Source organism: Ruditapes philippinarum, unplaced genomic scaffold, assembly GCF_026571515.1.
Source record: "Ruditapes philippinarum isolate M1 unplaced genomic scaffold, ASM2657151v2 ctg3131_1_1_1_1, whole genome shotgun sequence".
NCBI classification, from domain to species: domain Eukaryota; kingdom Metazoa; phylum Mollusca; class Bivalvia; order Venerida; family Veneridae; genus Ruditapes; species Ruditapes philippinarum.
Window position 1 is genome coordinate 1 of NW_026864605.1, and position 16,965 is coordinate 16,965.

Here is a 16,965-nt window from a genome sequence, read left to right on the forward strand (position 1 = left end):
CAAAAAAAAAACATAAGAAAGATGTATAAAATCAAAGATCTCGTTCCATATGAATGAGAATAATTAATTTTATCACATAAATCGCGGCACAGGAGTGTAATAAAGCCATTTAATAGAAACGATATTACACTAGACGATATTACACTAGTGTAATAACACTTTGACGTCACGTCATTTGCACTATAAACATAGCGTTAAAGCGCGCTAATGTTAGCGTTACACTATAGGCGCGTCAAAGAAAAATGACTCTTGTTAACAGTTAACCGTTCTTATTTCATATATGTGATAAATAAAATATTATATTCGTGTAGATTCAATACTAAATTTATTGAACTCGTTGAATAAAACAATATTATGCTCGCCAGAGGCTCGCATAATATGATTTTATTCAACTCGTTCAATAAATTTAGTATTACACCTACACTCATTCAATATCCTCTATATCAATCATGTTAAATCGTTAATACATGTGGCAATGATACATATACCTGATTTATCAAATTGCCAATAAAAAAGGAATAATAAATTAATAAATAGATAGATAAAAAACCAGAAAAGACTAATATTAACAAAACCTGTTTCAATGACTATTTCTCCGCTTAAGTTTGTACGGGAAACCAAGTCATCGCTGCAAAATTTCCTGTAATTTCATTACCTTATATATGATATGCATTAAGTCTCAAGTGATTCGGTATGAAACTCTTATATAAAAAATGTGCCTGAATATGAAGAGGGCTCTTTAATATCATTGTGTAAAACTATAATGAACAAGTAGGTACTAAATGGTACACTTTTTAATTCAATTTATTTTCCTAAAACACTCTTGAATCACACAGTATTACAATGCATATTCGCACCAGACGACATACACAATTTATTCATTCTTAGTATAAGAACGAGCATCACTAGTTAGAATCATAAATATAATATATAATATTCCATTACAATTCCCTTTCTTTAAAAAGATATCTTCCAAAGTTACAAGTTAACTTAAAAAGTAATGACAAATTTCTTGTAAATGTTTTAAAACGTGAAACGTAATAAAAATTAATACGATATAATCGATTATAAAGTTGACATAAAATTATGATAAGCAACCGCATAGTTGTAAGAACACAAAGTTTAATTTAGTATCGTCATCAATGCATGTGATCCTGCCACTTTTCCAATGCAAGATAAAATGTATACTAGGAAAAAAACATATCAATATCTACTCATCAGATTGCCCATCTGCTTTCCTATATATTAATCATATCTTGAATAAAAACTTAATGCATTTGGACATAAACTCATCTTGTTTCATACCTCACACAATTACTAGTTATACAAACTAAGTTTACATATTTAGTACGATTAAACAAGAAAAAGATCAACGAGGGAGAGCCAAACGCAGCTCCCCCCCCCCCAAAAAAAAAAAAATAAAATAAAAAAATAAACCGATGACCATCCATCAGAAAGGCGCCCAGCAGTTACGAACAAGGAGAGCACAAATGCGTAGCAAGTATAGTAAGCAATGAACAAATTGAGAATGAAAGGGAATGAAATAAGTAACATTAACGAAACCTTACTCATTAATGTTCCATTGACACAGCTGTTAAAAGAAAGTGTCTAAGGTTTCCAAATGCAACATATGTGTTTTTAAAGACGCAAATCTATGTTCAAGGGCATTGTACTCTAAACGAGAAATGATTTTAAAAAAGAATATGTATATATTTCTGGTGTTATCTGTTGTGCAATGAACAATAAAGAAAGCCTTTTATTATCATATGATTTTCGTTTTGCTTGAGTAGTTTAAAATTGCAAGTTTCACACTCACAGTGACAGTCACAATGGTGCGAAATTAGAAATTAAAACACTTGAGTTTAATAATTATGTAACAGCAAGTAAGTGGAAGCACTTAAAACGAACTTCCTATAAACGTTAAAAAGTGCCTTTGTAATATGTGAGTCAAAGTTATTACAAAGTATGTAATAAGTATAGGCAATCAGCAAGGTTATTTCACTTATCGTACCATTTGTTTAGTTGTTTCTTTTTAAAAAGTTTGAACAAGGAATATAACTATAATAATGACTTCTTTTATGATACGAGTGAATAATTTTAAAGCGTGTTGTTATGATCGAAGTTTAGTAACCACAACCACTCAAACACTTATTGGTGTTTTTTTATAAGGGAGAACATGTTAAACCGATACGTTTTTGTTTTCATCTTTTCTTTTACTCTCTTGAAATACATTTTAGTGTAAAATTAAAAATATCACTTATCATTTATAAGAATGAATGAACGATACAATTTGATTTATTTATCATTTTATAAAGTCCACTTTTATATCTTATTAAACAAAATATATTATCGTCTGACACTATGAACAGTATAATCTTACCTGTACATAAAAGGCAGTTTCCATATAATCAATCTTAGGATACAAGGCGTCGTCATGTGAACATATGTTCAGGTGTAAAGATAATTCATAATCTTCATATACTGCAGTACATGTATACATATGAATATGATGCATTCTGCTAAGACCACCACTGCTAGGGGCCGTAGATGATTACTGTTGCAAAAACTTTCCATAACGAGGCTCAAACCGAATCTGTAACATTTTAAGTTTGGCGTGTTGGATAACAATTTTATCCTCATATTTCTAGAGTCTTGTTATCTTTTACTGTTTCTATATAAATGACACCTTTGTTTGTTTGATTGTTTGATTGGTTGTTACGTCTTACCAACATAGTAATTGTCTTATTGTGAATTGATAACTTTTACTGATAAAGGAATCATGTTATCATGTGCCCCTCCGTGTATATTGACAGGCAGAACAAAAACTGACCCGGTGTTGACAAATACTTTTTTTCTTGAATCTGTCTTGTGATATCCTGTGTCTGTTTTACTGTTTTGCAAAATCATGCTTTTATTACATCTGAATATTGTTACTGAATCAAATACGAGTTTTTTTTTGTAAATATACTTATTTTGTTTTTAATTATTTTTGATTATATAAGTAAATTGCATACAAGCAAAGTATAGTTGTTAGATAAATCCCATTTGTAACTGTCAAGAAATTATATTTATGCCAAAAAGAACTCTAGTAGATAACTTTCTGTGCGATGTAAGGCGATATTCATATCACTTCAGGGTTAGATAAGCAGTTGAAAAACTGTGTACCACTTTGTTTTAAGTTTAATAAACATGTCAACATGTTATTTGTAATAACACTTACTTTGATAGCAGGTCTGTTGTTTATCGAAATCTATTTTAACATTAGGATATGTCATTTGGTGAATATGATCATTTAGACAGTAATAAATAAAAAAAATCACGAGTAACTCTTATGTTTACAACAAAAAGAAATTGTTTAAGATATCTAAAATAAAACAAAGTACACGGATGTTGAACTAAAGGATCAATAGAGTATCTTTTTGGTTAGTTGAATCCTAGCAGGTGGGAGTGATTTTTTATAATAAGATTTTGTGTTTTGTGTTTATATCATTATATAAATTGGTGCATGTCTTAACTTTGACAAAAGATATAGTACACGAAAACTAGATATTGTTTGACTATTATAAGTTGTTAGTCATAATAAAGGTCATATGATAAACAAAACATTTGATGATAAGCCATTGGATATATAAAATACAATTAGCTTCTGTAATCTGTTTGTTTTGTAGTTTTAAAGTACATTTAGTATGCTATAACAAAAGAAAACCTTTTGCATTTACTATTCACTTCTGGGTTTATATCGTAACACGTACATGACGTACGTGTTTTCAAAGTGTAAATAAGTAAACTTTGTTATAAGTACACAAGATATACATAATAGAGAAATCTATATAAAAATACTATATAAAGTAGTAACGTAAATTCATCATCTGAGTGTACAAGAGCAGTATGTGGAAAGTATTATAATCGCCAGGGGTTTGACAAAATGCACGCCATACCGTTTGATATTTTGGCTTTAAAATAAAAAAAATATATCTGTATTTTAAACATAGTAAAATAGTGATGCACGAAAAATAACAAACGAAACAAAAACACGAACAGACAGCTCTTTCAAGTAAATTAGTTACTCCTAGTCATTCGGTCGCTAAAACACTAAGTATAAGCCCAAAGAGTGGCCTTTTTCTAGAAATAATTTGTCAAGAACGTATAACAAAAGCTGTCATACATCAAATCATTCAATTTGAATATAATTTACAAATATGCAAATAAAAAATTTAAGTAAGTGTGGGCAGAGAAATCCAAAATTGCGTCTACGATGGCCGTTTTTTTTCTCACAGAATTATACAAAGCATCAAATGCCCTCTGAAAACAATGTTTAAAATTGTTTATATTCACATTCTATATCACTTTAAATTATAACTTGTGAATAAAGAAATGAATATGATAAAACATCTTTAAACCAAAATTTTACCACGTTACTCACGGAGTAAGGGCCACTTTCTAATGTTTTTGGATATTGTACTTATTTGTTATTGACTTTTGCTTTTATAATTTATTTTGCACAATAACAATTCTAAACAATAGCATAAGCGTGAAGATCGATACTTGCTGCTTTCAATAAATATTTTTTACTTATGCTATGAATATGTTATTATCAAATTGCAAATGCGCTTAAAACGTTTACTCATTTATTTGACCCGTACTGTAAATCTATAAATATATTACCTTAAAGTGTTAAACATTATTTTTACTATAAAATGAATGGATTAAAGTGTTTACACTTATCATATCTTAATACTTGATACTTCATCGGAAGTGAACATTTATTTCAAGCATTTATTTTATAGTCACTGTGATCGACAAAACACATGCTCGTAGTGTCAAATCGATCATATACGAGCGTTTATTATGTAATATAAGTGTTTTGTTTGGAATACATAACGCATTATTTTTATTTATATGCTAGTATGTGGTGCATACATTAATCAATAAGTTAGTAATACCCTTTGTATTGGTATAGGTGTATTTTGTTTTATGTCGTGAAACCTTGAGGCTTAAATGTAACTATTATAAAATGGTAATATTCTGAACATTTAACGTCGCATAACAAATACAAAATCGCAAATGCTGCTTGGCCTCTTAGATTTGGCCTTTTCATGGAACGCAATTTATGACTAATTTGTTTCATCCAATGCTTAAGAAGATGATGAAAACATTTTTGCTCGTAGAATGGAGTTTAACACACTTTTAAAAGTAATTCATAATTTGTTCAAACAGAATATTTAAAAATTTCGCTAGTCTAAGAAAACAAAACAACATATACAAAAAAACATATATGAAAAATAATGTAACAAGAAAAAAGTGCGTATAATGTGATTATGTCTTTTTAGAATATTCTTATAAATTGATATAATTGATATAATTACAAGACTTAGTATTCATATCAAATATGCAAAAGTAAGAACTAATGTACACACTACTTTTGTGACGCTTTTTAAAATGCCTATTTCTTATCTAAAAACATTGCTACATATTATATGTACTGAATTATATTAAATTTACTTTTTTTATTATATGTACTCTCTAAGTAGGTTTTTAGGTTTTCAGAACCAGGGGTGTTTTGTGTCGATTCATTATCTCCTGAAAATTAAAACTGTTATAATGTTAATTAACAACACATAATTTTGATATATAAAGTGACTAACAAGCAATTCCCGCAACCTCCCATGGACAGTCTCAATCAAACCGAGCCTGCAACATTTTTAATTTTGTCGTTTTGTGCGTTCTTTAGAGAGATTTTGTTTTTCTCTTTTTTATGCTGTAGTCTTAAGATAATATTCAAGCTTTTGTCTCAATCATGCAAAATTATGTTTAGATTTGACAACGTAAAAATATGCGGATAATTTAATGAATTTAGCAAGCAACAACTAATATGTTTTTTTAATTGTATGAGTTAGCCATCTTTCTTTTTGCATGGGACGGTTATATTACATATTTCGAGAAACACTCGTTTGATGATGTCTAGTGGATGCATCGTTACTTATGTCCGTACCAATTTTGTCGATTTGGGCTTATTTAAGGGGTTCCGTTCTTCTCTAATTTTATCACCAACAAATGAAAATACAGTAATGTGCGTTGTTCTTGTGATTTTGAAATTTTATCTTTTTTTGTCAAATATTTATGTTTTGTATTACTATATTTATGTAATAATTAAAGGATTTTTTTAATAATAATTTTTTTTAATCAAAAAAGCAATAGCTGAAACTCATGTAATAGTACAGATAATAATTTATACATTAAAAACCTTAAAAGATTCCCTTAAAACTCAAACTATGGAATATTCGCATTGCTTCCTTAGTTGTTCATTTCAAATATCATGCCTGAATAATTTTTTTCTGAATTTGCCGGAAGAGAAGCAATAAAAATGCAATAACTAAGGACTAAGAACACACAGTAAAATATAGATATAAATACCAAGTTCTTTTTTAAGAAAATCTACTCAACAATTTCTAAATTATTGAATTCTCAAGCAATGAATCGTATTCATATGTTACATGTCAAATACGCATCTCAAATCTTACAAGAACCGCTACAAAACCAATAAACCAGATGAATAACCAAACTGGTATTTAAAGAGTCAATGGTTCACCACATCATAATGCTGAATCTACAGGTGGCTCGTTCGTTGTTTCTATCATTATCAAATATGTAACTGGAATTCTTAGTGGAACCAGATGCCTCATTGTAAATAGTTGTTGCCTATAAATAAAAACACTTACCATTTAGCAGTTGCACCCACTAAATTGTTTGGATAACTATCTTGTTGTATTACTATCTGTAAGGTGATTGAAACAAAAGATTTGTAAGATCAAAACCATTTTATTGAGATAATTTTTAACAAGTTTACTTTGTTGTCATAAAAACACCTACCAAAGGTTTTGCACTTGATGATGAAAATTTTAGCAATTTGAGATATGTATTGAATAAACTGGTAATGTCATGTACGTTATTTGAACAAAATTGTCAAAATTAAAGTTCATTTAACAACTTAAATTATCTCACATTGCAAACTTCTTAAAACGCTTATTACTAAATAGTAATATGAAATTCGCTAGACGTTGCATGTGCATTGTTCTTTCATTCAATATTTTAAAATCATATTTTTAAAAAATCAAAAAAAATCTGCTCTTATTTGCTCTATTAATTTACTTTTGAAATCCCTCTTATTTCTTCGATCTAAATATCAATAGATGGAAACACTATTATTGATAATTCACGTTATTTTAAGAAATGAAGGGCTTTAAAATTTTATTTTTGAAAGAAATAAAGGACAGTTACAAACAACAAAAAAGCAACAAAAATCAGTCACACGCATTGCTTTTTCCTTTGAAAACTAACGTATTTAATTTAGATATGCCAATGAGATGACGTACTGTGTCCTGTGTAGATTTAATTTTTATACATTTTTACTTAATTGGCGATAATCTAAACGTTTGAGATCTTAATACTATTTCACATTTATCATAACATTTTAAAAAAGTCAATATATAATACCGTGAAAAATTAAACATTTTGCAGGCATTTTTTTTCTTAAGCTCGTAAATGGACGGTAGTGGTCCATCGGTACAACGGGAATGTGTCGCAATGTCATTTAGACTCCTTTATAAGTAGAAATGTTCCTACAGTACAAAATGTGCAAAACAATACTTTAAAATAGTTTTACTAAGTGGAATCAATATCTTCCTTTTCATACATCTTTTAACACAAAATAATCTGAACAAATATTTATTTGTCAAGTGTAACTGTTTTTTTTTTACAAATATGACCATTGGAATATTGTCTTTGTTACATTTTTTTTTAAAATCAAACTTCAATATGGAATAAGTAACAAAAAGCACCATGTTGATTGAATACAATTTTATCTTCAGAATAATTCCACATACTATGCCTACTATACTATGAGAAGAAGTGAACAAAATTATATTTCAAGATGCTAATTGAGAATTTTAATTGGTTAATAAATCTCACCTTAAAAAATTACCGAATGAAATGATAATGACCTAATTTTGAATGTATCGCCATTATGTCGTTCTTTTCGTGTCGATATTTAGAGGTTGTTTCTCATTTGAAGGATAAAACTCAGAGTCTTATCACATAAAAAAAGCGTTGTGCAATGTGGTATTTGATATTTTGTTAAAGCAGGAAAGAACTAACATGAACAGCAACTCTGTTACGTGACAGATTTTTTATGAACAAAAACCCATTGTAATGTATTGCAACACTGTACCTTTAACGGATAACAGGTGCTCAACTTTGTACTAGTTTATAAAACATGAAACATCAGAACTGGGTAATATAATTGTGATTTTAAAATCAAAGCAATTGTGGACATTTAAAAGGGATAACGTGTAATGAGAATTAGGTGTTTCTAGTATCATATTTAACAGGATTTTTTATGTGATATGAAAAATACTTACTATATAGTTAGTTATTAAACTATCTATCCAAATCTAGTTTAGGATTTTGCTCTGTGTTGGATAAAATAATTAATATGTTATTAATGTTACTGCTTAATCAGTTATGAAATTCTATTTTAGTTTTTAATGATTGGAAGAGTTTTTTTAAATTAAAGTATGGAGATATGTTGGCCGATTTTGGAAGAATGAGATCAAACAACAGTACAAAAATAGTTTTCATAATTTCATATTTGTTGTTTATTTACAATTTGATACAGTGAGGTATTTTTGAGAAAGTTAGAACTGTAATTTTTGTGATTATTACATAATAAAGTTTGAACTAGAGTAAGACATCATCTGGAATAAATGAGTTTTTGACAAGTTGTGATCAGTGCAAAGTTTCTTTTGTTTTTACAAACCGTATCAATTTTTGTATGACTTGAAATATATATTTGGTTTGATGTATAATTTAAACAGCTTTAAGAAAGATACTTATGAGTATTACCGTAGATCTAATTGTTGTTAGCATTTGAAAAGTTTTTTATCTTGATCTTTATAACTATAATCAATAAAAGTAATGTAATAGAATAGTGAAGATTATAAATAATCAACATAACGTAATTTACGCTACGTTTATTGCCATAAGTTTTAAATAATTTAAAGTACATGTATTATAATCAAAAGGATAGATATACGAAAGTTGTACATTAGGGTATATACACAAAATGTACGTTCTTGCTAGATAATAAGCAAGTTTACAGTCAGCGAGCACTGGTATATCAGCAAGTATATCATATTGACTTGCAGAATGTAATTATACCAGTTTCTTATTGAACTACAATAACAGCTTTTTGCTCCCTGTGGATTTGAACAAGATTCCAAAGGTTAATCTTACAAAAAACATTCTCGAAATAATTATAAACGATGTTGTAGTAGTCATAATATATATCGCAATTAGCATCGTACATTTCAATTACGGTATATAACAGGTATATAAGAGAAGTTTGTATCGCATTTTCCTGCTGAAATAGGAAAGATCGATAGTGTTTGACAAACACAATTTCTCTGATAAGAACAATAAGTCAAGGACACCGTGACATTGAGAAGCTGTGTTCCTAGAATTATAATAGCATAGACATGAAAGAAAAACAATATTTTGTTGGGTGCATAAAACGTAAAACTATATCTATGCGCTTAAAAATGTACTTGTGCTCAATTACCGTAAGTTTGCATGTGTGTGATTGATAAAGCATTTGTTAAAGGATAATATAAAGTTTTGATAAAAGAGGATTCCTGGAGTTTAAAATTGAAATGCACAGTGTTTTCCAAACCCTGGAAAAAAGAGAAAGTTATTACGCTAAAATAGCAGCAGCTAAATTGATTATTGATCGTGTTATTACAATGCCATAACGGATGGCTTTGTATTAATTATTTATACATTGTATTTTAAAATAAAGTCTAACGATCAGCGCAACAGTTTCACTATTATCACCATATAAGATGTGTAATATCTTGAAAATGTAAGTGGACAAGCAGACGAAGTGCTAAATTTTTCAATTGTTAATGTTATTTATCATTTATTAAAGCCTACGGTTGTTTACCAAGTGCAGCTTTCTTTGTTTACTGGATTATTTAAAAATAATCACAACAATTAATCCAATATGGTTTCTTTTGGACTGTGTATCTTAGAAACAATAGCTGCAGTAGAAACTATTTTTAGATTAACACAACAGTATGGACTATTGATGGACAAAAATGTAACGCAGGTTGTGGAAAGCGATGATTGGCCAATCAATTTACCAAGGACAGCACCGAGTATGCATCACACGTAAGTGAAGAGATAGATAGTTACTATAATGTTGATTTTTTTAAACAATGGTTTGCTAGTAAAATTGCCTTTTTGACACCAACTTCACTTTTCATTTTAATGAAAACGTTTAGCTATTAATCAGTTAGAAAATAATGAAATTATTATAATTACCGAGTGCATTCAACGCTTATTGTGAGACGAACTCTAAATGACGTCAGTATGGGCGCCGCCATTTTAAAATGGACGCCACGTCAGGTTACAACGTAAGTCAACGGAGGAAAAATATAATTTTAACATTTTGACCATATTACTAACTTTTTGAGAAAAATGAAACACATGCCTAGAGATAATGAGGTCAGTGTAAACATGACATTAATTTAAATGATTTTACTATTATATTTCATTAAAAAAATATTGAAATTTGATGGGACAGACTGTAACATTATTCAAACTATACCGTTAACTGTTGTTAATTCAGTTATCGTATTATCTGAACATTTAAAATTGTTATATTAAGAGAATAACATTGAATTATAAAATCCTTTACTTATTCAGGCACATATACACACTTTTAAATATCATTAAATAAAGATTCATTGAGTAGAGTTCAAACCAATCTGTACAATCTTAAATCAGAAATCGTCGCAATTATAAAAAGTAAAACTATGAAAGTCTGTGAGTCTGTTTTATTACTGTTTTATTCGATAAATAACAACTACATACAAAAAAATAAAATAAAAAAACCATTAAAAAAACAACAAACAAACAAACAAAAAAGCACAGACATGAATAGTTTTTAACAGTAGGCCACTGCAAATTACAAATCTTAACTACATAATTTACAAAATCGCTCTACAATGCTGTTAAACTGTTGCCATGATTACTTTAGAGCGGAAAACCATTGTCAACCATTAAGGATATACTTATTATATATGTGTGTGTCATATTAAGTGAGTATCAGACTAAACTATCAAACAAACATATATATATTTTATGCAGGTCAATTCATCATTACGCTATTCATGGGCTGTGTAGAAATTTTGAAGGCAAAAAGAAGCTGTATAAAGCCATGAAGACCAAGTTATGTCAAATGAAATGTAAGGAAATACTTTAACATATTTTTTATACAAATTAAAAGTAAATTCGATTTGCAACATATCTAATGATACAAATTGAACATAAAATTGCTTTATTTGAACTCTAAATCAAATAAACCGTTGTAATAATTAGTTGTATTTATAACAAGATCAAAGTTCACATGAGTAACAGAATACCTAATACTTTCAAATTTCAGTATCTTTTATAGCGGAGTTTGTTTTGGATTTATGTAGAGGGAAACATGCTTTGTTGACAAATTGGGTTGGAGAATTATTTGACATTGATGGTAAGAATTAGCATACTTCAAACTATATGCTACATTTATTTACTATATATAACATAACTGATAACAAAAGGTACAAGTAAGCTTTGAATCGGATGCATTTTTTATAACATGGGTTTAACTTTGTCTGAATGATGGATTTACTGGGGAGGACTCATGTTAATGTTTTTTGATGCAGAGTGAAATTTTAACAAGTTTATCATAAAAGTAGCAAAAGGTAAACAATATACAATCACTATTATTTTAATTATGACCCAAACGCAATAGATGCTTCATCTGCATGGCCAATGCGTATGTAAAAATATCGTTTTTTTTTGGAAACTTTAGCAGAATACAAAAAAAAATGAGCAATGAAAAAATACATATGATTTGTCGGCCTTTAAGAAAATTTTAATATTCTAAACTTATTATTAAGCTTTGGTATTGACATTTTAAAGACCGTTTTGTCATACAGACAGTATTTGTCAGTAACTTGTGTTTTAGTCTATAATATATTTTTATAAAAAAACAACAAAAACCATAATAATAAACATCAATAGAAATTCATTATATTGTACAAGAAAGGACGATTTTGAAATGGCAGACATAATTTTGCAGCTTTTCTTGCATATTGATCTAGTAGTTGTAACTCTTGACCATACGTGGTTAACAATAATTATAATTGCAGTTTGAAAACTGTATAAAATATTTATTACTTAATTTACTACATTGACTAGGAAAATGACTATTGGGATTGACAATGATCTTTGAATCAATAACATTGTAACAAACAGAACGACTGAAAGTGCAAAATGTAATATTCATACGCAATATATACACTTGTTAATAGTTTTTACATAATATTTCATTTTACGTTAAATCATAAAATATTAGATGGTTGATTCTATAATTATAGTTTTATAGATTATTGCTGGTAGCAAATAGATTGATTTATAAATAATATTTTTAATAACGTTATTAAAAAGCGATATTACGCAATGAAATATCGTCACCATCAGGATACGCATTGGGAAATTTCTTATTCGTGAGTGAAATTGGTAGAAACACACAGATTAAAATATCACTGAAACAAACCACTACACTTATCTAGTAAACTGTGCGGTGGCCTAGTTGTTGGATGTCTGCCCCTTAACAGGTGGGTCTGGGTTCGAATCCTACTGAGGATAACGGTCATGTTTTCTGTTATGACACCGCTGCTTGTTTGTTCGAATAAGCAGACTAAAAGCTTAAGCCTTAAGATAATAATCAAGCTTTCGTCTCAATCAAGCAAAATTGTGTTTCAACTAAAATTAGCGATGTACAAATAATTATGCTGATAATTTAATGAATTTATCAAGCAACAACTGTAAATATTAAGAAAATATTTGATATACAAATGTATCACATAATTTGTTTTTGAATTGTAAGGGCATAATTAAATTTAACCACCTTTCTTTTTCAGGGGACGGTTATATTACACATTTCGAGAAACACTCATTTGATGATGTCTAGTGGATGCATCGTTACTTATTTTCGGATCATTCAAAGTTAATGAACAAGATATTGTAAGAAAACAGTCGGAAAAAAGAGTGAAAGTGTTTTAGACTAAATACTTGCTTTTGTAAAAATTAATGATTTTAAGATATACTTGAACTAAATCATTCACTATGTTGGCGAAACTCGTATATTGTAACTTATATACAATGGTTTGTCATGTGATAATGCTGGAAGGCAAAACAGGTTTGCTTTTCTCACAATGTTGTTTCATAGATTTATTAATTCATATGTTAATACAATTTAAACATTATATATTATGAGAGTTATTGTTAATCGAGTGTCAATGAATTATAGATATACGACTCTTAAATATAAGTGGTTGAGTTATGTGACGGAGTTCTCACAAATTAATGTTTTACTACCGATTTATTCGGAAGACGTAATGCAAAATGAAGAAACATGTTCAGAATTAATCTGAAAATTGATATTCAGTACAATTTTCAGCCCAGTTGAGTTAAAATTGTCTAAAAGCGTTTCGTTTTTTTTGGTCATTTTGTATAATAAAAACAACATTATTCGGTAAAAGTGGAGCCAGGGAATAATCTAAAATTTAGCACCCAAATCTTCATTAAATGGTATCAAAATTCTGAAAAACAACTTGTCCCATCCTGTCTAAAATCCTTTAAGATGCATGCTTCAAATACAAAACTAAAGGGTCAAAAGCATTTTGACCTTGACATTTGACTTATGGACACAAAAAATGGATTTGGCATGTATAACGCCTTATTTTTAAAGTTTTAAGTTTCAGGTCATTTCATTTTGTTTAATGGTCAATTTTATGCTTTGTTATTTAAGGAACAATTGACCTTGACCTTTATTCTTTTCACCTGAAAAAGGATGTGTCCAGCATCAACATACAAAAATCAAAGTTCCAAGGTCAAAGCATTTTAATTAATTTGAAAGTTTCATATTTTGTTATTTATATACTATAGTGACCTTGACCTTTCGATTCATAAACAGATGGACCTTTATTCAATGACAAGTAATGTTTTTTTACGGAAATCAAACTTGCAGGTAGAAATCATTTTGTTAAATAAACATACAAAATTTGAAGTTCCCAGGGCAATAGACTTCAATTCATTGAAACGCCAATTTATTTTTGTTCATAGTGACACAGTTTGAAACTTACAGGTAATTGAACTAACGTACTTAAATAATTACAGGTCAAATGGGGGCTAAACATCTACATAATAAAGTCTTAATGTTACAACTTTTGCAATGATAATGGTGATTGAAAGTAAAGCTTTACCAAAATGTAAAACAACGCTCAGCTGACGCCGGCTCTGATGATGATGGTGATGGTGATGATGATGATGATGATAATGACCGGTTATTACAATATCTTTTAACTGAGATACAACAACCATATTGTAAAACGTATCATATTTTAAAGAACTATGAAAGAAAACACAACTTTTTTTTTGCGTCAGTCAGTTACAACCCCGCCCAAACTACCGAGACTGTGCGGGATATAGCAGGATTAACTGAGAGAAGAGTTTTAACAGTTAGTCCATCAACGCGCTGCCAGCAAGAGTATGCGGCTTAATTGTGTTGGTGTCAAAGAACTAAAGATTAATTATAACTGTAAGCTTCAAAATGTAAATTCCAAACCGCATTGTAGAAATATTACAATCTGACAATCTTCAACATATAATATGGTTTTTCCCTGGTTGAACTTCCAAATGTAAAATTTATCTGGGATGGTACGGTTCGGGTTACATCTGACTGATGCACTTAATTTAAGTTCACCTTAATTATCATAAATTAATATTTATAATATTATTTCTTTACTCAATATACTTTATCTTGATACACACATATTATAACAGTAGAGCAATTTCATGTTCTGTATCGTGAGACATATACGTACAGGATTCAATTAACCGGAACTCTCTGGTGCCATTGTAAAATTACAATTATCGTATTGTGTTATTGTTATATATTACTGAATCATTGATGATATCTCATGAAGTTTCCTGAATGTTCACTGTGCCAAGAATAACGATACATCCTGTTTTATTATTCATTTCTGATTACAATTGGTTTAAGATATCTATATAATCATTTATGAAGTCGAGCATGAGCATGACATCAAAGAAACGGAAGTTACCATGGAACGTACCATGAATCATGGTTGTAATGAGCATTTTATACATCAATCGAAACTGTATGTGTCATCCTTTAAAAATTAAATACAAAAAATATATATATAATATTTCAAGAAGTTTCCTAGTTCAATCAAGTAGTTTTTTTATTAAAGATGTGTTTGCTTTACAAAATAGATCTGATTGATGTCACAATAGAATGATTAATGTGTGGTGACCATTCCGTTAAAGAGAATTTAGGTATATCTAATGAAACATTTTATTAAAGTTAAAAACAATAGACTGGTGTTGCTTCCATAATTAAATGTTCGATTCTCGAAAGAGTGGTACCGTAGGAAAATGCTGGTATTAAACATGCATGACATTTTTTTATAAAGATAATAAAACGTTCCGGAACAAAATATTATTCTGCAGTTTTAAGTAGGGTTTTAAGCGTTAAGCAAAGATTTCGTGCAAATTCTATCCGCTCTTAGGGAAATTACAAAAACAATATTTCTTTCATGTACAAGGCATTTTAGAATTTTTAGTATTTTTCAAACTAAAACAATATTTTTCGAGATTGCAGGCAATAGAGATATATTTAGCTTAATATACCCCAAATGAATTTGTAATATCATGTTTCATTTAACTTACTCATATATATTTCAAATAAATTATTTCTGTATTATTTTCACGATGTTTTAATGCACGTGCAACATATCATTCATCATATATATACGAATCTTTGATAAGTTGTTGTTTAATCATGCAATACATGCGAACACTTTGCATTAGTCATCGTTCTTCAGTCTACATACACCAAATCAACTTTCCTTTACTTAAACATGACTTTTATAACAAAACACGTTCTTTATACATATATTAATCTTCGGAATAAATCATTCTAAAAATGTTAGTGTTGAAGATTTGAATACCGCATAAAAAACTACAACTGCCACCGACACGGCGTGAATACGCATACCACTTTCTCAGAATCAAAAGTGGTCATTTAGAGCTCAAGGAGAACTTCCCAGCCAAATCTGAGGGTAGTAAGCCAGTGCAATGCTAAATTATGTATTATGCATGTTTTAGTGGCAAAGATCAAAGTGACCTTTACCTTTGACCTACTGACCTCAAAACTGAAACTTACACTGCATGACTTGAATACCCCTCCCCAATTCATGCAGCTTTGCCGGAGGTGTTTATGAATGATGAATATATGAGATTCTAATCATAACTATATGCATGTGAAAATGTCAAAATCAATACACTGTGAACAGGCATTATTCAGCATTTTAGCCAATTGTAGTAAAAACCCCTGTGACCTTGACTATTGACACAGTCACCTTTGACCTAGAGATCTCAAAATCAATAGGGGTCATCCACTAGTAATATGAAGACTGTTGACAAAAGCATTCTTGAGCAATTGAGGGGACAAGCTTTTTGAACTTAACGCCCCTTTGAATTTGACCTTCGAACAAGTGATTTAAAAATCAATAGAGGTCATTTATTGGTCATGACGTACCTCCATGCCAAATATAAAGACTGTTGTTTAAAGGATTCTTTGCTCATTGGGCAACACGCTTTTGAAGTCAATGCCTTTGTGACCTTGACCTTTGACCCAGTGACTTCAAAATCAATACGGATTATTTAATGGTCATGCCTTACCTCCATGCCAAATATAAATACTGTTGATCAAAGGATTCTTAAGTTATTTGGCGGACAAGCTTTTCTAAGTCAAGACCTTTCTGACCTTGA

The 16,965-nt window shown here is 29.4% G+C and overlaps 1 protein-coding gene across 1 annotated transcript; it reads left to right on the forward strand.

Moving 5' to 3' along the window:
- Window positions 1-9,478: 9,478 nt before the first annotated feature.
- LOC132726249 (uncharacterized) lies at window positions 9,479-13,590 on the forward strand. The gene is made up of 4 exons (XM_060711529.1): window positions 9,479-10,224; window positions 11,206-11,303; window positions 11,501-11,590; window positions 13,029-13,590. Exons 1-4 carry the CDS (start codon window positions 10,058-10,060, stop codon window positions 13,076-13,078), a joined length of 405 nt encoding a protein of 134 aa, XP_060567512.1. The 5' UTR covers window positions 9,479-10,057; the 3' UTR covers window positions 13,079-13,590.
- Window positions 13,591-16,965: the final 3,375 nt, after the last annotated feature.

Coding starts and splice junctions, on each gene's coding strand:
- LOC132726249 (XM_060711529.1), top strand. CDS start 10,058: ATGGTTTCTTTTGGACTGTGTATCTTAGAAACAATAGCTGCAGTAGAA. Junction 10,225..11,205: donor GCACCGAGTATGCATCACAC/GTAAGTGAAGAG, acceptor TATTTTATGCAG/GTCAATTCATCATTACGCTA. Junction 11,304..11,500: donor CAAGTTATGTCAAATGAAAT/GTAAGGAAATAC, acceptor TTCAAATTTCAG/TATCTTTTATAGCGGAGTTT.